The sequence below is a fragment of the Amblyraja radiata genome, chromosome 19 (assembly GCF_010909765.2).
Source record: "Amblyraja radiata isolate CabotCenter1 chromosome 19, sAmbRad1.1.pri, whole genome shotgun sequence".
NCBI lineage: Eukaryota > Metazoa > Chordata > Chondrichthyes > Rajiformes > Rajidae > Amblyraja > Amblyraja radiata.
In genome coordinates this window covers 5,776,846-5,796,266 of record NC_045974.1, presented here as the reverse complement: position 1 = coordinate 5,796,266, position 19,421 = coordinate 5,776,846, and the positions used below count along the sequence as shown (strand labels likewise).

Here is a 19,421-nt window from a genome sequence, read left to right as displayed (position 1 = left end):
TTAATTTAAATTTTCCGCCTTTACTGAATAAACTGCATAAGAATATTCAGTATTGGAAAACACTTCCTATCTCAATGTTTGGTAGAATTAATGCTATAAAGATGATCTTTCTTCTGCAATTACTGTACCTCTTTCAATCACTTCATTTTTTTTTTTTTTTAAGTTGATTCTATTGTCACAAGTTTTATTTGGGATTATAAGAACCATAGAATAAGTAAAAATATTTATGTCAATCCAAGACGAATGGAGGATTAGCTTTACCAAATGTTTTGTTTTACTTCTGGGCAGTTAATATTAAAAATATGAACTTCTGGCTGGAAGATATGGATCAGCAACCAGACTGGTTACAGATGGAAAAGGAAGATTGTTTGCCTTTTGAAATTGGCTCGATTCTGTTAGCTCCCACAAAACTGAATAAAAAAAACCTATTGTGAAAACCCTATAATATATAGTGGTATACGAATTTGGAAACAATTTAAAAAAACTTTAAAATTGGATTATTTATCACTCTCTTTTCCCATTGTAAATAACGCTTCATTTAAACCCTCTGTGTTGGATAAAGGGTTTATACAATGGAAAAATTATGGAATTGAAAAGGTGGGACATCTTTATAGGAAAGGTATTTTTCTTTCATTTCAGGAGTTACAACAGAATTATGGACTACACTCAAATAACTTTTTTAGATATCTACAACTTAGAGATTATGTTAAAACACATACACAAGATTATAGAACTAGAGAGCCAGAGACTCTTGATGAATGTTTGAATAAACATCCTAATACAGATAAATTAATATCTCACATTTATAATACTCTTTTAGATAGTGAGGTCCCGTCGACGGAATTATATAGACAAGCATGGGAAAATGAATTAGACCAACCTATAATGAAAGATATTTGGGATGAAAGTCTACAACATATACATCAATGCTCGTTAAATGCCAGACATTCTTTAATACAATTTAAAGTACTACATAGGCTGCATTACTCTAAAACAAAATTAAATAGAATTTTCCCACATATCTCTCCTATCTGTGATAAATGCCAATACTCAGAGGCTAATTCAATTCGTACTTTTGTAAATTGTATAAAAATCAAAAATCTCTCGACGGATATTTTTAGAATAGTTTCTGAAGTTGTTAATACCCAATTGGGTCCCGACTCAAAACTAATAATATTAGGAATATCAGAACAAAGCCTAAAACTTACACCAAGCCAAAGAAACTTCCTTGATTATGGTATAATAACTGGGAAAAAATTAATACTAAAATTTTGGAAAAATCCAATAACTCCCACAATTAAAACGTGGACTATGGAGATGTCAGAGACCTTACATTTGGAAAGAACTAGACTTGTCTTAATTGACAAACAAGAATTATTTGCTAGAATATTGTCTCCATCCGGCACGGAAGCCTGACTGAAGCTTGAACCCAGGATTAGATGAATAGTTATGTTTTATAATCTACGGACCTATCTCCAAAGTTGTATTATTGGTAATTTATTCTATTTTTTTAATCGTTTTTTTTCCTTCTTCCTATCTATTAAAAAAAATAAACAAATAGAAGCAGAGTTAATATGCAATTGATAAATGAGGACCCTTACTACTTTGATAGCTGGAATCCCATCTATTAACAATATGTAACTGATAGAAATGTGTTTTGATTATGATATGTATATGCTTTTAATAAAAATATTATTTAAAAAAAAAGAAGAAATTAATAAAGTGAATTAGAGGACCCGTGGAGGCGTTTGTAAATAGAACAAAAGTTACCCGTGGAGCGGTTGGGTTCCTGTTGTGAGGCCAGGCAAGTACACGTGAAAAAAAAAATATGGCGATCTGAAAATCGGCAAAGGCCCCACCTGCGCACGAGCGGATACCGGGCCCATTGCGTACGCGCGGGGAGACGGCGTCATTTTGCGTCACTGCCGTATCACCGGCGCCATTTTCAAATGTGACGCGCTGACTGGCTTCCCTCAACTGCGCAGGCGCGGCCGGCAAGTGGGGGCGCTGTATAAAGTTAATTTAAGTTTTAAGTGAGAATAACTTGTAAAATATAACATCAATCTGAACGAAACTTGGCTAATGCACATCACAGGACAATGCTGAGTAAGGTTGGCCTAAAATTGTAGTGCTATCGTGTACCGTTTTTGCGGAGTTTCGGGAACAAACATATATACAAACAAACAAACTAGATGAGTTTTGGTAATAAAATAATAATAATAATAATAATAATTTATTATAATATATATATAATAGATAGATTGGCTTCTGTAAACTAGTTACCTCAGTTGAAGGATTGGAACGATTTAGAGGAATATGGGTTAAACGCGGGTAGTTGGAACAAATGTAGGTTGGGATTCTTGGTCGACATGGACAAGTTCGGCCGAAGGGCCGGTTTCTGTGCTGCATGGCTCTAACTCATTGCTGTCCCCATCTTCTTAAAGAGAGTAATGTAATGTGATCAGACTGTTTCATTTTTTTGAGGGAGTTAGGTGTGATGGTGGTTTTTTTTACCAAGTGTCATCAAGAATGGCTTTCATGCAAAAAGATTGGTTTGTGTTATGTGTTGTATCATTCTAAAGGTATCGGTAGATGGCGCTCTGATCACAGGTTTTATTTTTCACTTTGCATTAGCAGGGCACCTAATGGTGTGCTTGATTTAGTCAGATTTCCCAATGTACTTTTACAACTGAAAGATTGAGCTTGTCTATCATCATTGTAGGTTCAAGATTTGCAAAAAAAAGGATTGTGAATACTAATTGTGCTCTGCAGTTATGATATTCATTTTTGTACTGAAAGGTCATTGTAAATAACTGTCACATTGCTAAGAGAGGATGACGTGATTTTCTTGTGAATTTAGTTGGTGTATTTGATTTTCTTTTTTTAAAACAGCTCAATGTAGAGCCTGTCATTATATGATTGAAATATTAAGTTAGTAGATGAAGCTGTGTACCTTAATTACAGCTCATCCAAAGAGATGAAAATCTTTTGCAGGCATGAAGTTTCTACTCTAAATATATAAATTGCACTCTGAAATAAACTAGATCTGCTGAAATCGTGTCAATGGGGGATAGGGGGTCAGGGGCGTGAGAGTTTCAGACTGTCAATAGAAGTTTGCTTATTGCAGGATGTTCAAAAATAAATGTCTTTTGATTGCTATAAATTTTATTTTTGTTTGAAGTTAAAACTATAATAAGCGATGTAGCATTGTTGACTGGAGCATTATTGAACGTGTCAAAAGAAGCAATTGGTTGGCAAATCCAGTGACCACGTGGTGATATTGACAGGCTGTTCTTAAGCAATAGTGTCTGATTATTGTGGGGAGATTACATGTAAGCAGCTTTTTTTCCTATCCAGGCAGATGTCATTGAAATTAGAAAAGTTAAACCACAACCAAGCTGATCTGAGGTTGAAGCCTCGCTTTTTGAACCTCACTCTTTTAGGTTCACTGTGGGCAGCCAGTTTATGCACAAAGCTCTCAGAAAAAAGCAATGCGAAAAAGTAGTTTTAGTGATGTTGATTGCAGTATAGGTGTTTTGGAGGAAATAAACAATACCTCTTTGAAATAGTTCCATGGGATTTATTCTCCCCTTGAGAGCAGTAGTCTCTTTGCATTAATGTCCAGATGTTTGTGCAACAAACATTAGAGCTGCAGTAGAAAGGGCAGTTGGATAGCATCTTGTAGCTACAGTGCCCTCCATAATGTTTGGGACAAAGTCCCATCATTTATTTATTTGCCTCTGTACTCCATAATTTGAGATTTGTAATAGGAAAAAAGCCACATGTGGTTAAAGTTCACATTGGCAGATTTTATTAAAGGGTATTTTTATGCATTTTGGTTTCACCATGTAGAAATTACAACTGCGTTTATACATAGTCCCCCCCTATTTCAGGGCACCATAATGTTTGGGACACATGGCTTCACGGTGTTTGTAATTGTTCAGGTGTGGATAAATGCATAATTTTGGTTAATAATATAAGAGAGCTCTCAGCTCTGGAAACTTTTATTGCTGTTTATCAACATGAGAACCAAAGTTGTGTCAATGAAAGTCAAATTAGCCATTATGAGACTGAGAAACAAGAATAAAACAGTTAGAGACATCAGCCAAACCTTAGGGTTACCAAAATCAACTGTTTGGAACATCATTAAGAAGAAAGAGAGCACTGGTGAGCTTACGAATCGCAATGGGACTGGCAGACCAAAGAAGACCTCCACAGCTGATGACAGAAGAATTCTCTCTATAATAAATAAAAATTCCCAAACACCTGTTCGACAGATCAGAAACACACTTCAGGAGTTGGGTGTGGATTTTTCAATGACCACAGAAGACTTCATGAACAGAAATACAGAGGCTACATTGCAAGATGCAATCCACTGTTTAGCCACTAAAATAGGATGGCCAGGTGTGCCAAGATGTACTTAAAAGAGCAACCACAGTTCTGGAAAAAGGTCTTATGGACAGATGAGATGAAGATTAATGTATCAGAGTGATGGCAAGAGCAAAGTATGGAGGAGAGAAGGAACTGCCCAAGATCCAAAGCATACGACCTCATCTGTGAAACGTGGTGGGGCTGTTATGGCCAGGGCATGTATGGCTGCTGAAGGTACTGGCTCACTTATCTTCATTGATGATACAACTGCTGGTGGTAGTGGCATAATGAATTCTGAAGTGTATAGACACATCCTATCTGCTCAAGTTCAAACAAATGCCTCAAAACTCATTGGCCATTGGTTCATTCTACAGCAAGACAATGATCCCAAACATACTGCTAAAGCAACATGGTAGTTTTTCAAAATGAAAAAATAATCAATTTTTGAGTGGCCAAGTCAATCACCCGATCTGAACCCAATTGAGCATGCCTTTTTTATGCTGAAGAGAAATCTGAAGGGGACTAGCCCCCAAAACAAGCACAAGCTAAAGATGGTTGTAATACAGGCCTGGCAGAGCATCACCAGAGAAGACACCCAGCAACTGGTGATGTCCATGAATCGCAGACTTCAAGCAGTCATTGCATGCAAAGGATATGCAACAAAATACTAAACATGACTACTTTTGTTTACATGACATTGGTGTGTCCCAAACATTATGGTGCCCTGAAATGGGGGGGGGGGGGGGGGCTGTATATAAACACTGCTGTAATTTCTACATGGTGAAACCAAAATGTATAAAAATGGCCTTTATTAAAATCTGACAATGTGCACTTTAACCACATGTGATTTTTTTTTCTATTACAAATCTCAAATTGTGGAGTACAGAGGCAAATAGATAAATGATGGGTCTGTCCCAAACATTATGGCATTGTATGTCATGCATTAGATTTTGTGTAAATAGTTTTCAAAGTGCCTTTTCTTATTCATTTTCAGAAACTTTTTTTATAAACAACTTGAGAGTTTCAATCAAGGGTTAACTAGAATTTTAAAGTTGTAACAAAAAAGGAATGCTGGCAGCACTTGTCAAGTAAGGTGGCAGCATTTGCGTGAGAAACTATTGACATTTCAGGTAAATGGAGAAAGTGAATAGTGTTAAAGAATTTGTCGTTCAATGTAAAAATTAAGATCAGCCAGGTGATGAAGAATAATGATGGAAGGAAACTAGAAAGGTTTTCCTTGTTGAAGGCTTCTACAGGAAAATTGAAGCCCCTCAGATCATTCTGATGAGAATTAGAGGTGTAAGGAAATGTAAATCCCATCTTTGCCGAAAGCTGCTGTATTTTATACCTATGTCCGTTGCGCTGTGAAGTAAGTGAGATAAGGGGAGATGGAGGAGAAACATTTTAAATATGTCACTCAATCTCAAAACAAATAAAACCGGATTCTCTGATATCTTGTACAGTTTACTAATAAACATAACTATTTCTGTTCATTCATTTGTCACATTCTATGCAGTTCTCTATGATACATTTGGCACAAATGGCTAACTAGCTTTAAGACACTCATGGTCACTTTTCCGATGTGTTTAGCCAGTCTTTTGGACCAGAACTCTCCATTACTGCCTTTCAATTTTGAGTATGTATCCCAACTCTGACCTTGTACTCCACCAGTAACTACTGTTGCAAGTTTGAGATTCCTCTGCACTCATTAGCCTTTCGCTTGCATCCCCAAGGTCAAATCCTACTACTGTTGCCATATCTGATATTCACAATGCAATTTAGGTCCTGCAGCCCACTCAATTGACTCTGCCACCCAATGTTCTTCTATCCATAAAGATTGCAAACTATCTTGCATCCTCCCTTCAATACTATCATTCTGCTTATTATGTGCTGCATACTTATTTTAGAAAATACATTACATTTGATGGAATATGTGTTTAAATGGCTTCATTTCTATGAATCATCACTTTTGTTACTGTGGTTCCACTTTATCAGAATCACTGATTTATTGAGATAGTTTATCCCTTTCAATATGAACAAAACCAAAAGATTGTTAAGGGTTTGGACACGCTAGAGGCAGGAAACATGTTCCCGATGTTGGGGAGTCCAGAACCAGGGGCCAAAGTTTAAGAATAAGGAGTAAGCCGTTTATAACCGAGACGGGGAAACACATTTTCTAACAGAAAGTGGTGAGTCTGTGGAATTCTCTGCCTCAGAGACCGGTGGAGGCGGGTTCTTTCAAGAGAGAGCTAGATAGGGCTCTTAAAAAGAGTGGAGTCAGGGGATATGGGGAGAAGGCAGGAACGGGGTACTGATTGGGGATGATCAGCCATGATCACATTGAATGGCGGTGCTGGCTCGAAGGGCCGAATGGCCTACTCCTGCACCTATTGTCTATTGTCTATTTGGTATTAAATACCTGGTATTACCTAGGGGGCGCCGTCCTGTGTATGGCTGCCTAGCCAGCAGCTGTCCGTTTTTTCCACTCTTTTTTTAATTTTTAGTGAGTTTTAGTGTTTTGTTTTTAGGAGGTCTAGACTTTTTTATGTGGGGGGGTGGGGGGGGGGTGGGGGAAACTACTTTCTAGGGTCCCTACCTGGTTGGAGAGGCAGCTTTTCTCCGGGCTGCACCGTCGACCCGTCCTCGCGGCCTACCAGCGGGCCTGGAGCGGCGTTTTCCTGAGGGACCGCCCAGCACCTCGGCTTCGGCGGCGGCACAGCGCTGGAGCGCTACCGCGGAGCGGGCGATGCCTTGCCTGGGTAACCGCGCTGGAGCTGAAGACCGCCGAGAAAAAAAACATCGCGGAGCTGCGGGTCTGTGGAGCGGCCAACCGCGGGCGGCGGCGCTGAACTTAACAACGGGAGCCTGGGATCTCTCGATGAGATCGCCAGTGGTGGAGCTCCAACCGGCGCGGCCTTGTCGGCTTTGGAAGCCGCGGTCTCCGGTAAGGAAGCGGCCGTTCCAGGTGTCCCAAGCCGCTGAGAGGACTCCCGACGCTGGAGCAACATCACCCGGTGAGAACGGCCTGGAACATCGGGCCTCCGTAGAGGCAACTGTGGAGGCCTCAATAGGCCCGACTATGGGTGAACTGGGGATGGGGACTGGACATTGTGCCTTCCGTCATAATGGAAACCATTGTGGGGGGATGTTTCTATGTTAAAGATCATTATTATTGTTATGTTTTGTATTACCCTTTCTGGCTTGAGTTCCCCCTTCACCACCTCCTGTTTAAATTCCAGTTGGAATATTTGGAGGACCAAGCAACCAAGTACCAAGTATTAAATCCTACAATTCATGCATAATTTTGGTAAATATAACCTTTTCCTTTTTTTTGCCTGTATGGTTGTCCAGCTCAACAGATCTTGTCTGAATTGATGATGAACATAAAATCAAAAATAAGAAAGCATGTTAGAAACCACGTTGATCATTTATTTTGCAGAATTACAAAAGACAATGAGAAGAACTTGCTAATAAAATGAGTGCTAAATGAATAGCTTAAAATAAGTCCTCATACAGCAAAACTTTGTCCGAAGCAAGTAACCGCTTATTTTTCTAACAGTTATTCCTGATCCTAGATTCTTCCGCCAGAGAAAATTATTCTTTCCTTATTCATCCTATTAGGATTGCTCAGGATCTTCTTTTCGATCAACTACCCTTTCTCTTTTCTAAATTCCAGGTGGTGCAAGCCTAGCCTATCCAATCCTTCTTTGCAACTCAACATGTCCATTGCAGGTGTTAAAGTAAAAGAATACTGGAAACACTTAGAACATTAAGCAGTGCCTATGGAAAATGATGGTGTGTTCAGGTTCTGACTAAGAGTCTATGACCTAAAATGTCAACTCTTTATTTTTGTTAACACTAATACTTTTTATTAGAACCTGAAACAGTTACTCTTTCCCTTTCCATAGAAACTGCCTGAACTGCTAAGTGTTATCAGCATTTCTGTTTTTATTTCAGATCTCCAGCATCTGCAGTTTTCTATTACTTTCATTCCAGGTATTGGTTCAGTAAACCTTTAAGCTGAATCCTACACATTTTCATAATTGGATAAAGGAAACCTGTATTGTACATAATACTCCTGTGGTGTGAAAAATATCTTCTCTAATCAACCAAGCCCTGAAGCCTGTATAGTAAGCATACAATGGCTATCCCACATTAAAAGAAACTGAGCACAGGCAACTTCCACTCCACAATAACCAGATTTAATTCCCATAAAACAAACATTTAATATTGGCTTTCCAAATTGTTGTACGATGTGTTTTGGCCAGCATTTCTGAGCTCTGCTGTCCTTTTCTTTCAAATTATTAGATTGTGCAAGTAATGCAAACTTTCAAATCAGGATTTGGACCAATTCCTGATTTGAATTGGGGAAACATGATTTGCTTAAAAAATACATATCCCTTCAGCCAAAACTGATGTGTTTTAATTATACAAATTTTACCTGTGAACCAAAACTTGCATGCTTAATTGTTTACAATTTACTTTTTATGTCCTGAGATTCTAAGGCTGTTAACGTCTCCATGCTCATTGACATCCACTGGTATGACTAGCCAGAATGAACTTCAGATGTTGGGTGAAACTTGATACTGTTTCCTTTTCTTCTTCTCCCCACTTCCTAATAAAAATTCTGCCTTTTAATTATGGTGTCCATTGTTCCCCTCTACTTTCATTTCTTCTCTCCATCTCTATCTGTTTCCTTTTTGCGCACTTTGAGCCAGCACCGCCATTCAATATGATCATGGCTGATCATCCAAAATCAGTACCCAGTTCCTGTTTTTTCCCCATATCCCTTGATTCCATTAGCCCCAAGAGCTAAATTTAACTCTCTTGAAAACATCCATTGCCTTCCCTGGCAGCAAATTCCACAGATTCACAACTCTCTGGGTGAAAAAGTTTTTCCTCATCTCAGTCCTAAATGGCCTACCCCATATTCTTAAACTGCGAACCCTGGCTTTGGATCCCCCCAACATTAGGAAAGATTTTCCTGCATCTAGCCTGTCCAATCCTTAAGAATTGTATTTCTATAAGATCCCCTCTCATCCGTCTAAATTCCAGTGAATACAAACCCAGTCGACTAATTCTTTCATCATATGTCAGTCCCGCCATCCCAAGAATTAACCTGATGAACCTACGCTGCACTCCCTCAATAGCAAGAATATTATCATCGTCATTAAAAAAGATCCATCATGAATTAATTCATGACATCAACTTCATTCCTCAAATATTAAAAATTGCTTAATCAAGCTTGCAATACTTGGCAAAACGCAAAAGGAAAGACTTATGAGTTATAATAGTCAAATGTCTTCAGCAAAGGGTCCAGCCAACAAAGTCAATTTACACAAAAAAAAGTATTTAAACATGAGCTTCCTCTGTTTAGAACCAGTGTTTGGAGATAATTGCATACAAATTATGTGCATAAAATGAAACTTGATTAACACAGGAATTCCGAAATTATTCATGTTCTGGCTTGCTGAACTAAGAATTTCATTGTTCAGTTTCCATGCATATGACAATGAAACACTCTTGATTCTTGACTAAAGTGTGGTCACCATGTGAGCTTATTTAATGGTATGGCAACTGTTCTGCCCAAGACCACAAGCAATTGCAGAGAGTTTTGAATGCAGCACAGCCCACCTCGCAAACAAGCCTTCAAACTTCCCCTCCCCCATCCTCATCAACTCTATCTATGCTTCATGCTGCCTCGGGAAAGCAGCCACCATAATCTAGGACAACTTGCATCCTGGTCATTCTCTTTTCCTCCTCTCTCTGTCAGGTAAAATATACGAAAAGCTGAAAGCATGTGTCATTAGACTCAAGAACACCTTATTTTACCATCACTATCGGACTTGAACAAATCTTTCCTATAATCGGGATGAATTTGCAATCTACTATCCATACTTTTGTAGTTGAGCTTACTTTGTATCAGCAATACTATATTCTGCACTTTGTTTATTTTTTCTTTTGCACTACCTGGTGTCCTTGTGTATGATATGATTTAGAAAAATAAGTGCAGGAGTAGGCCATTCGGCTCTTCAAGCCAGCACCGTCTGACTAGCATGCAAAACAAAGTATGGTGTATCTGGGTACAAGTGGCAACCAATACCAAATCCTCCTCCTTCTTAACCAATACCAAATTGATAATTTTCAAGAGGCAGTTGTGAATGGTGAGATAAGTGACAGATAATCTAATAATGCTTTTGTCAGGGGTGCAGCAGGAGCTAGCAAGTGATGGGCAGATTCAGATGAGGAGTGGATAGGCAGAAGTTTGTATAAATACTATGATCAGTGTCCAGACCCTTTGTTTCAAGTTGTGGCCTGGTATGCAATTTTCCGATAGAAAACAACATTTTTGCTCCTTGTGATTTCAGTGTGAATATCACTGCTTGTGATATTCAATGCAAGTAATTTGTAGGGGCCGCGGAGCGTTTTTGCTAGTGGGGTGAGGGTGTGGAAGGGGGGTGATCCCCTCCCATGGTAGGGACTTTATGAAATTTGATGTATTAAAATCATGTTTTAGTGCATTGTAAAAGTATGATTTCAATGTTTTTTGTTTGAAGTATAAGATAATGTAGGGCCTGCATGAGAGATAGGAGCAGGTGATTATTATTTTTGTTATTGCTTGACCTCCAAAAACTGGGGGATAATAATACAGGCCATCCCCCACCTCAAAAGTGGGGGGATATATCCCCTCCCCCCACTCAGTCCGGATCGACGCCAGTGCCTTCCACGGTACAGAAACATTGACAAAAAATGTTTTTAATGTGTTATAAAGTGTTTTTTTGTTTGTAGTTGGAAAAAGGGACAAGAAATAATCATAACTTTTCCTGATTTTGCAATCATACAAATTATGTTTTGCTCGGAGAAAAAATCTGAGTATTTTGAAAGTATGATTCTCCTTTTGAAGTACATTTCTTTTGATTTAAATTTAGAGTCATCAAACCATGACAATAATAAAGGGGGTATATGTTTGTGGAAACTTTACTTTTTTATTTTGTTAAATAAACGTTAATTTCGAGAAATCTAAAATGCACTAGAAATATACATTTCAATGCACTGAGTCTCTTGCCCAGAGTAGGTGAATTGAGGACCAGAGGAAAGATTTAAGATGAAGGGGAAAATATTTCATAGGATTCTGAGGGGTAACTTTTTCCACACAAAGGGTGGTGGGTGTATGGAACAAGCTGCCAGAGGAGGTAGTTGAGGCGGGGACTATCCCAATGTTTGACTGTTAGACTGATGCATGGATAGGACAGGTTTGGATGGACATGGACCAAAAGCAGGTAGTGTAGCTGGGACATGTTGGCGGGTGTGGGCAAGTTGGGCCGAAGGGCCCGTTTTCACACTGTGTCACTCTGTGACTACATTATACCCCCACCATGCATGAATGCGTCAAAATCAAGTGGTCGAGTTTTATTGCCATATACTCAGGCATAGAAACATAGAAAATAGGTGCAGGAATAGGCCATTTGGCCCTTCGAGCCAGCACTGCCATTCAATATGATCATGAATGTTCGTCTAAAATCAGTACCCCTTTCCTGTTTTTTCCCCATATCCCTTGATTTTGATAGCCCCAAGAGCTAAATGTAACTCTCTCTTGAAAACATCCAGTGAATTGGCCACTGCCTTTTGTGGCAGAGAATTCCACAGATTCACAACTCTCTGGGTGAAGAAGGTTTGTCCTCATCTCAGTCCTAAATGGCCTACCCCTTATTCTTAAACTGTGACCCCTGGTTCTGGACTCCTCCAACATTGGGAACATTTTTCCTGCAGTTACAGTAAGTGAAAATCTAGCAGGCAAGCAGGATGCTTTCTCCAACCACCCCTATTTGAAGGCCACTATCTTCCACCGCTTCAACCCAGTGCTTGCAACCTACTTCCAGCAGCCACTGGTTGTCCTCCAGGATGTACCGAGCCGCAGCCTGGTCCATGCCGATCACCGGGGAGAATTCGGCGCAGAGACTCTCACGGCAGCGAGGCAATACTTCCGACGTCCCGGGACTCTTGCACTGAGGCTGCTCCATGGCCGGAGCTGCAGCGAGCGACTCGCCAGCCCAGCAAACACTCGCCAGCCCCGGCTCCCCATCTGCTGCTGATTCTGCTTCTATCCCTCCCTCCGCCCCGGCTCTCCAACAACCACGACCAGGTTACTCGGAGCACAGCGGCGCCTCGTCCAAAGACGGAGACGTTGAAACATGTCTAACCAAAAAAGTGGGGGTGCTGCAGCGGAGAGGGAGGGTTGTGTATTGGGTACAAAGGAGAGGGCCTTGATGTTATCTGCAGTTTTTTTTATTTGAGAAATCCGTGCCCTTGCTCCTCGGGCACATTGAGGACTTGGTGTATGCGAAATAGTTGTAAAGGGCAATATGCTTTCTGGCGATTACAAAGCATGCTTTTCAAATTTATTTAAGAAATAATATGAAAAAATTGGATGTTTGCCAAGAATCAACATTAAACAAATAAATACTGTCTGAAGAAGTTTGTTTAGTTTATTGTCACATGTACCAAGGTACAGTGAAAAGCTTTTGTTGCATGCTAACCAGTTGGCAGAAAGACAATACATGATTACAATCGATCCATTTACAGTGTATATAGTTCAAGTTCACATTTATTGCCACATGCACCAATTAAGGTACAGTGGAATTTGATTTACCGTGCAGCCATACAATCAAAAAGAGCACAATACACAATAGAACACCCACCACAGTGGAATCAACATTCTTCACTGTCGTGGAAGGCAATAACGTTCAGTCAGTCATCCTCCTTTGTTCATCTGTGGTCGGGGCCATGAATCCTCCGCAGTCGATGCTACGGATGACCTGATGTACAAGCCCTCTCATCTGGATGATCGGAACTCCGATGTCGGGACGGACGTACACTCCGCGGCTTGGAGGTCCCGAATCGGCCACTTCACAAAATTACGCAGTACTTTTTAGTGTTTTATAAAAATTTATCATAACTTTCCGGCTCTCATTTCATTGCCTGGCCATTGAACGTGAATATCCTGCATCTCTTCACCCACCTTATCCATCTATGCAGCCACGTTTAGGGGATATTTGGATTTGCACACCATTATTTTTCTGTGTCTCAATACTTTCTGGTATCCCCACCCTGCACTCTATATGTCCAACCCACGTTAGCCCTCACAAAGTGCATGATTTTGCACTTAACAAGTTAAATTCCATCCACATTTGCTCTATCCAGCGTATCAACTGATTGATATTGTCATGTAGCCCAAGACTACCCTCGGGGTCAGCAACACCAATTTGCATGTAATTGACAATCCTGCTAATCATATCTCCTATATTTAAATTTCACATCCCCGCTATTCTATAGGCTGCACCATTGACAGTCACTTTAGTTGCCTAATAAAGTGTACCCAAACTGTAAATAATTATTTCTCCATGCTTTAGTTCATTCACTGTGTTTGTTTCCCCAGCAAGTATTTTGACTGTCCATTGAGCTTTATTAATAAACAATCCACTCATTGTGTAAGGATATAGATAATAAACCTGCCTTCCAAGAACACCACACATTATCTTTATGTTGGAAACAGAACTATCTGCTTGCAAATTTACTGATTTGCTGTTGATACAATCTTTAATGCTTTCTTTCTATTAACAGGACCGAAAATTGTCAAAATCAGAAAGGCAGAGGTTTAAAGAAGAAGCTGAAATGTTGAAGGGCTTGCAACATCCGAATATAGTCAGATTTTATGATTCTTGGGAATCAACATTAAAAGGAAAGAAATGTATAGTGCTGGTGACTGAACTAATGACATCCGGTACTCTGAAAACGTAAGTGCAGTTTTAATCTGAATTGGCATTTATTGCTTCTGATTCATGCATGTTTGACTATTTGCTTGTTATGCACAGCTTGTGTTTAAAAAAGACATTTAAATACTGGAAATTCACAGCATATTTAATATTTTTGGTTATGATGAGGAATAATTGTCAGGAACTGATTTAATGTGTATTTTTTCATGTTTATCTTTAATTACATGTTTTTCTTAGGACAGTTATGCATGTTTTTAAAGATAGATTAAAATTGTTGTAGTTGAACATTGAAACTTTGTACATGAATAAACATAGGATGGATCGCTACTGGTGTAGGTGCCTTGGACGCATTTGAAATGCAAACCACATATTTAAAATACTTGTCAGTCTATCTTGACTGTCTTACAATACAATACAATTCAATTTATTGTCATTTGGACCCCTTGAGGTCCAAACGAAATGCCGTTTCTGCAGCCATACATTACAAACAAATAGACCCAAGACACAACATATTTTACATAAACATCCATCACATTGCTGTGATGGAAGGCCAAAAAAACTTTTCTCTCCACTGCACTCTCCCCCCCCATGTCAGAGTCAAAGTCAAAGCCCCCGGCGGGCGATGGTGAATGTCCCGTGGCCATTTAAGCCACGTCGGGTGATGCAAGGCCGCACACCGGGTCTTGATGTTAGAGCCCCCGGCGTGCGCTCGCAAACTCCCGCGGCCATTCCAAGCCGCGCGGGGCGATGATGTAAGGCCCCGCTCCAGGTGCTCTTCAACCCCGCAACTCGGGCGGGAGAAGTCGCCGCTGATGAAGCCCCGAAAAGCGGTCTCCCTCCAGGGACCCGCGGGCTCCCGGTGCCGTCCGCCAAACCCGCAGTTGCAGCCACCGAATCTCCGGGGGTCGGGTCGCAGCAGCGTCCACCACAGCTCCACCCGCTCTGGACTCGGCCAGCTCCGCGACGGTGAGGTGAGTAGTCAGCACCAGAGCCCCCGGTTTTCCTGTTGGAGGCCGCTCCTCGTTGCAGCCCCAACGACAACGGAGACCCGACAAAGAAAAGGTCGGGTCTCCCGTGCAGGGAGAGATTTAAAAGTTACCCCCAACCCCCCCACACCACCCCCACCCCCCCACACACATACCCCAACAAAAATAACAAAAACTACATTAAAACATAGACATAAAATAATAAAAACACAGACGGACTGCAGAGGCTGCTGCAGACGAGAGTCGCGCCGCCTACCGGAATTGTCTCATTCAATTAAATTGTCTCATTTGCCACTCTTACCCACCGAAGCAATCTATTGATATATTCTTACAGCCTAGAACTTTATTCTGCACTGTTGAGTATACTGCCAAGTTTAGTGTCATTAGCAAACATTACATCATTGTCCCTATGTTTAAATCCAGGTCATTATGATATATAACCAAAATCATGAGACTCGCTATAGAGTTCCACTGAACTTGGCAATCACTAAAACTTGCATGAATGTTTATTTGTTTACTCCAATTGAGACAGTTTAAAAAAAAAAAAAAAAAAGCAAAATGTTCTCGTGCTTGGAACTCGTATGTTTATTTTCCCCTAATCACTCTGCCATGCAGGACCTTGCAATAGACTTTGCAAAAAAATACACTGGCATCACAGGCCCTCCATTATTATTTCCTTAACAATATTAGAAGCGCACCTGCTTTAAACATGTAATCTGTTTTACTGCCTTTCTAAATTATAATTTCAATCTGCCAAATCAATCTGTGGTTATTTAACCTGTTCGTTATTACTGTACAGAATGAGGCCATCTGGCACATCACGTCTATGCTTGCTCCCAGAAGACTAAATTAATTTGCCCAATTCTCCCTCATTTTCCTGTACCCCTACAATTTTTTTTAATCTCTTAGATGCTCAACAACAGACCTTTGATATTTTTTTTATGACAATGTTCGTTCTGAATTGGGGATTAATTTTCTTAGGGATGTGGCTGAAAACCCACACAATCACGGGGAGAATGTACAAGTCCACACAAAGCTGCAAGGCAAAAGCTTGAACAGTTGCACCAACAGTTGTTTTGAACTCTCTCAATTTAAAAAACAAAACAAAACTTGAATACAGCACATTTTGCCATTTTACAGACCTTTAACAACTTGGAGCCAAACAGGAATAAAAAATGACAGTCGGAATTGATGCTTATTCCTCTCCTGCTTTTACTTGTGCTTGTACTACATTTTATCTATGCCTATTAATTTATCCAATAGTGGGGCCCTTCCTGTGCTGATCCTACCCCATCTGCTTGCCCATCTCTTCTCCACCTGCCCCACCCTAACGTTTGACGGTTTCTTTTCTATCCCTTGAACACGTGCCCAACTTGCCCCTTTCCTTTGCTACTCTATCTGGCTGAACACTTGCTTACATTGAACAACTTAATTCCCTTTCTCCAAATTGAAGGCATAGCTATGGGAACTTGCATTGGCTTGAACTATGACTGTCTTTTTCTTGGAATAGAGTCATGTAGCATAGAAACGACCAAGATGCCCCATGCCATTTGCCTGCATTTGGCCCATTTTCCTCTAAATCATTGCTATACATGTACCTGTCCACGTGTCTTTTAAATGCTGTTATAGTACCTGCTTCAACTACCTGCTCTGGCAGCATGTTCCATGTACCACCTAAGTGAAAATGTTAGCCCTCAGATTCATGTTAAATTGGAAAGTTTGGGCACTGTGGCGCAGCGGTAGAGTTGCTGCCTTGCAGCGCCAGAGACCCAGGTTTGATCCTGACTACTGGTGCTGTCTGTACGGATTTTGTACGTTCCCCCCGTAACCACATAGGTTTACGGTTACCTCCCACATTCCAAAGACGTACAGGTTTGTAGGTTAATTTACTTTGGTAAAGATTGTAAATTGTCCCTAGTTTGTAGGATAGTGCTAGTGTAACAGGGATCGCTGGCTGGCTGGTTACCTTTTTAACCACCATGTTTAACTGAAAATTCAATTCAATTTGCCACTTTTATGCTCGCCTAGCTAGTCCATTAATTATTCACTCATTTAAGATCAATCCAGCTGTTGAATAGTTTACTCAATGTCAATTAAGGTTGGGGCTCCACAAACATTTTGAAGGCCTCCATGGTGCCCTCTTGTGGATTATTCAATAGTACATGCCAGGCATGTAATTTGGACAATTCAGTGATTATTAAACATAAGCGTCTTTTTCTAATCAGTGACAAATATCTTCGTGCCACAATACCGTTTGGTTCAATTGCCTATAATTTGCAATGTGATGCAATTTTCCTATGATTTTTTTTCTTTCTTTTTTCATTACTGTAAAATGTTGAGTTCGTAATATTTCCTGCCGATATTTCGTTTACTTCTGATTTTGGTTCTAGTCCTGCAGGTTTATGCCACCTCACCTGCAAAAGCAGTACTCATAATACCATTGGGCATCTTTAAGGGGTATCTGAACCCACAATACCAAATCAGCCAGTTTGTATTAATGATGTAAACAAAGAATTGTACCATTTCTTTGCAAAATCTTTAAACACTTTAATCAAAACACTTAAAAAAAATATTTTCCTCTTTGATCTGTTGGTAATCTGCCCTCATTACTTTTTGACAATTTTTTAATGGTTCTCAAATGAAACAATTTGGAATTGTATAAATGCACATTGTTGGGATGGATTTAAAATCCCTAATTTAGTTTGCCAGTGTTTGTCATTGGTATGTTGAGGCATACATTTAAGAAAGCAAATGGCAAGTGTTGAGAAATTAGTCCAGACCCATATCTGGCGTTTGCATTATTTCTCTACCACTTGTTTAAGAACTACGTGCATTCAAGTCCATTCTCTCAAGATGGTATTATTCATTATGAATATGCAATAAAAATATTGCTTAGTGCATAGGTACATCTGGTCTGGAATTGGTGAGGGAGGCTGCATTGGGGAGGGAAGCTGAATACAGAGGCGCAGTCAACGACTTTGTTGAGTGGTGTGGTCTGAATCACCTGCAGCTCAACACCGACAAGACTAAGGAGTTGGTGGTGGACTTTAGGAGGAGAGGAACACCCCAGTCCCCTGTCTTCATCAATGGTGTGGATGTGCAGTTTACCAGGGCGTACAATTATTTGGGAGTGTACCTGGACAGTGAATTGGACTGGTCCAAGAACGATGAGGCCCTGTACAAGAAGGGACAAAGCCGCCTGTAGTTTTTGAGAAAGCTCCACTCGTTCAACGTCTGCAGTGAGATGCCGAAAATGTTCTACCAATCGGTGGTAGCCAGTGTCATCTTCAATGCTGACATCTTCTATACTGACAGTGCCATCTTCTATGCTAGGGCAGCAGGGCAAAGGCTGCGGATGCCGATAGGATCAACACTCATCAGGAAGGCTGCTCCGTCCTGGGGGCCGAGTTGGATTCTTGGAAGGTGGTCTTGGAGGGGAAGAAGCTCCTTAAAATGCGGAGCATCCTGGACAATACAGCTCACCCCCTGCATGACACACTGGTCAACCTAAGGAGTACCTTCAACAACAGACTGGTTCCACCAAGATGTAGGACAGAACGCCACAGGAGATCCTTCTTCCCTGTGGCTATCAAACTTTACAACTCCTCCCCTTCTGTCGTGGGATAGACTGAGACTGACCCACCCCCACCACCTCCTCAATCTTTGCCCATCCCCAAAGCCTTACCACTCATCACTTTATTTTAATGTTTCATGTATTTTGTGTGTTTTATGGCTGTTGGCAAATTAATTTCCCTCCTGAGATAAATAGTTCCATCGTATCATATCGAATACTAACATATGAGAACTAAATTATACGTGCTTGAGCATGTAAGATCGGCTTATTTAGTGTAGCAGTTTCTTTAGATACACTATTTTCATTGCAGATACTTGAAAAGGTTTAAGGTGATGAAGATCAAGGTGCTTCGAAGTTGGTGCCGTCAGATTTTGAAAGGGCTCCATTTTCTACATACCCGCACCCCACCCATCATCCACAGGGATTTGAAGTGTGACAACATCTTCATTACAGGCCCTACCGGATCAGTTAAAGTTGGCGATCTTGGCCTTGCTACGTTAAAAAGGGCATCATTTGCAAAAAGTGTAATAGGTAAGTTGCTTGTTATCAAGTGAAGGTTATTTTTTATTAGTGGTGGTTTTGGAATATAATAGCAGAAGCAAAATGGTTTTACTGAAGTGACTGATAAAGGTGACCGCATTGATGAAAATTTAGGAAATAAAACTGTTTTGTTACGGTTTGAAAAAAGCTGAAGGTAGCTGCAAATTGGAACTAGCA

The 19,421-nt window shown here is 40.4% G+C and overlaps 1 protein-coding gene across 14 annotated transcripts in view; it reads left to right on the top strand.

Annotated features, from left to right (window-relative positions):
* The window catches only part of wnk1 (WNK lysine deficient protein kinase 1), a 104,941-nt gene that overhangs the window by 11,314 nt on the left and 74,206 nt on the right, over positions 1-19,421 (top strand). For 13 of the 14 annotated variants that reach the window (XM_033037523.1, XM_033037534.1, XM_033037535.1 and 10 more), the window contains exons 2-3: positions 13,993-14,165; positions 19,015-19,235. In XM_033037523.1, coding sequence (XP_032893414.1) covers positions 13,993-14,165; positions 19,015-19,235 — 394 coding nt within the window. Of the gene's footprint in view, positions 1-13,992; positions 14,166-19,014; positions 19,236-19,421 lie in introns of those variants that run through there. The other variant, XM_033037532.1, reaches the window with a different exon arrangement.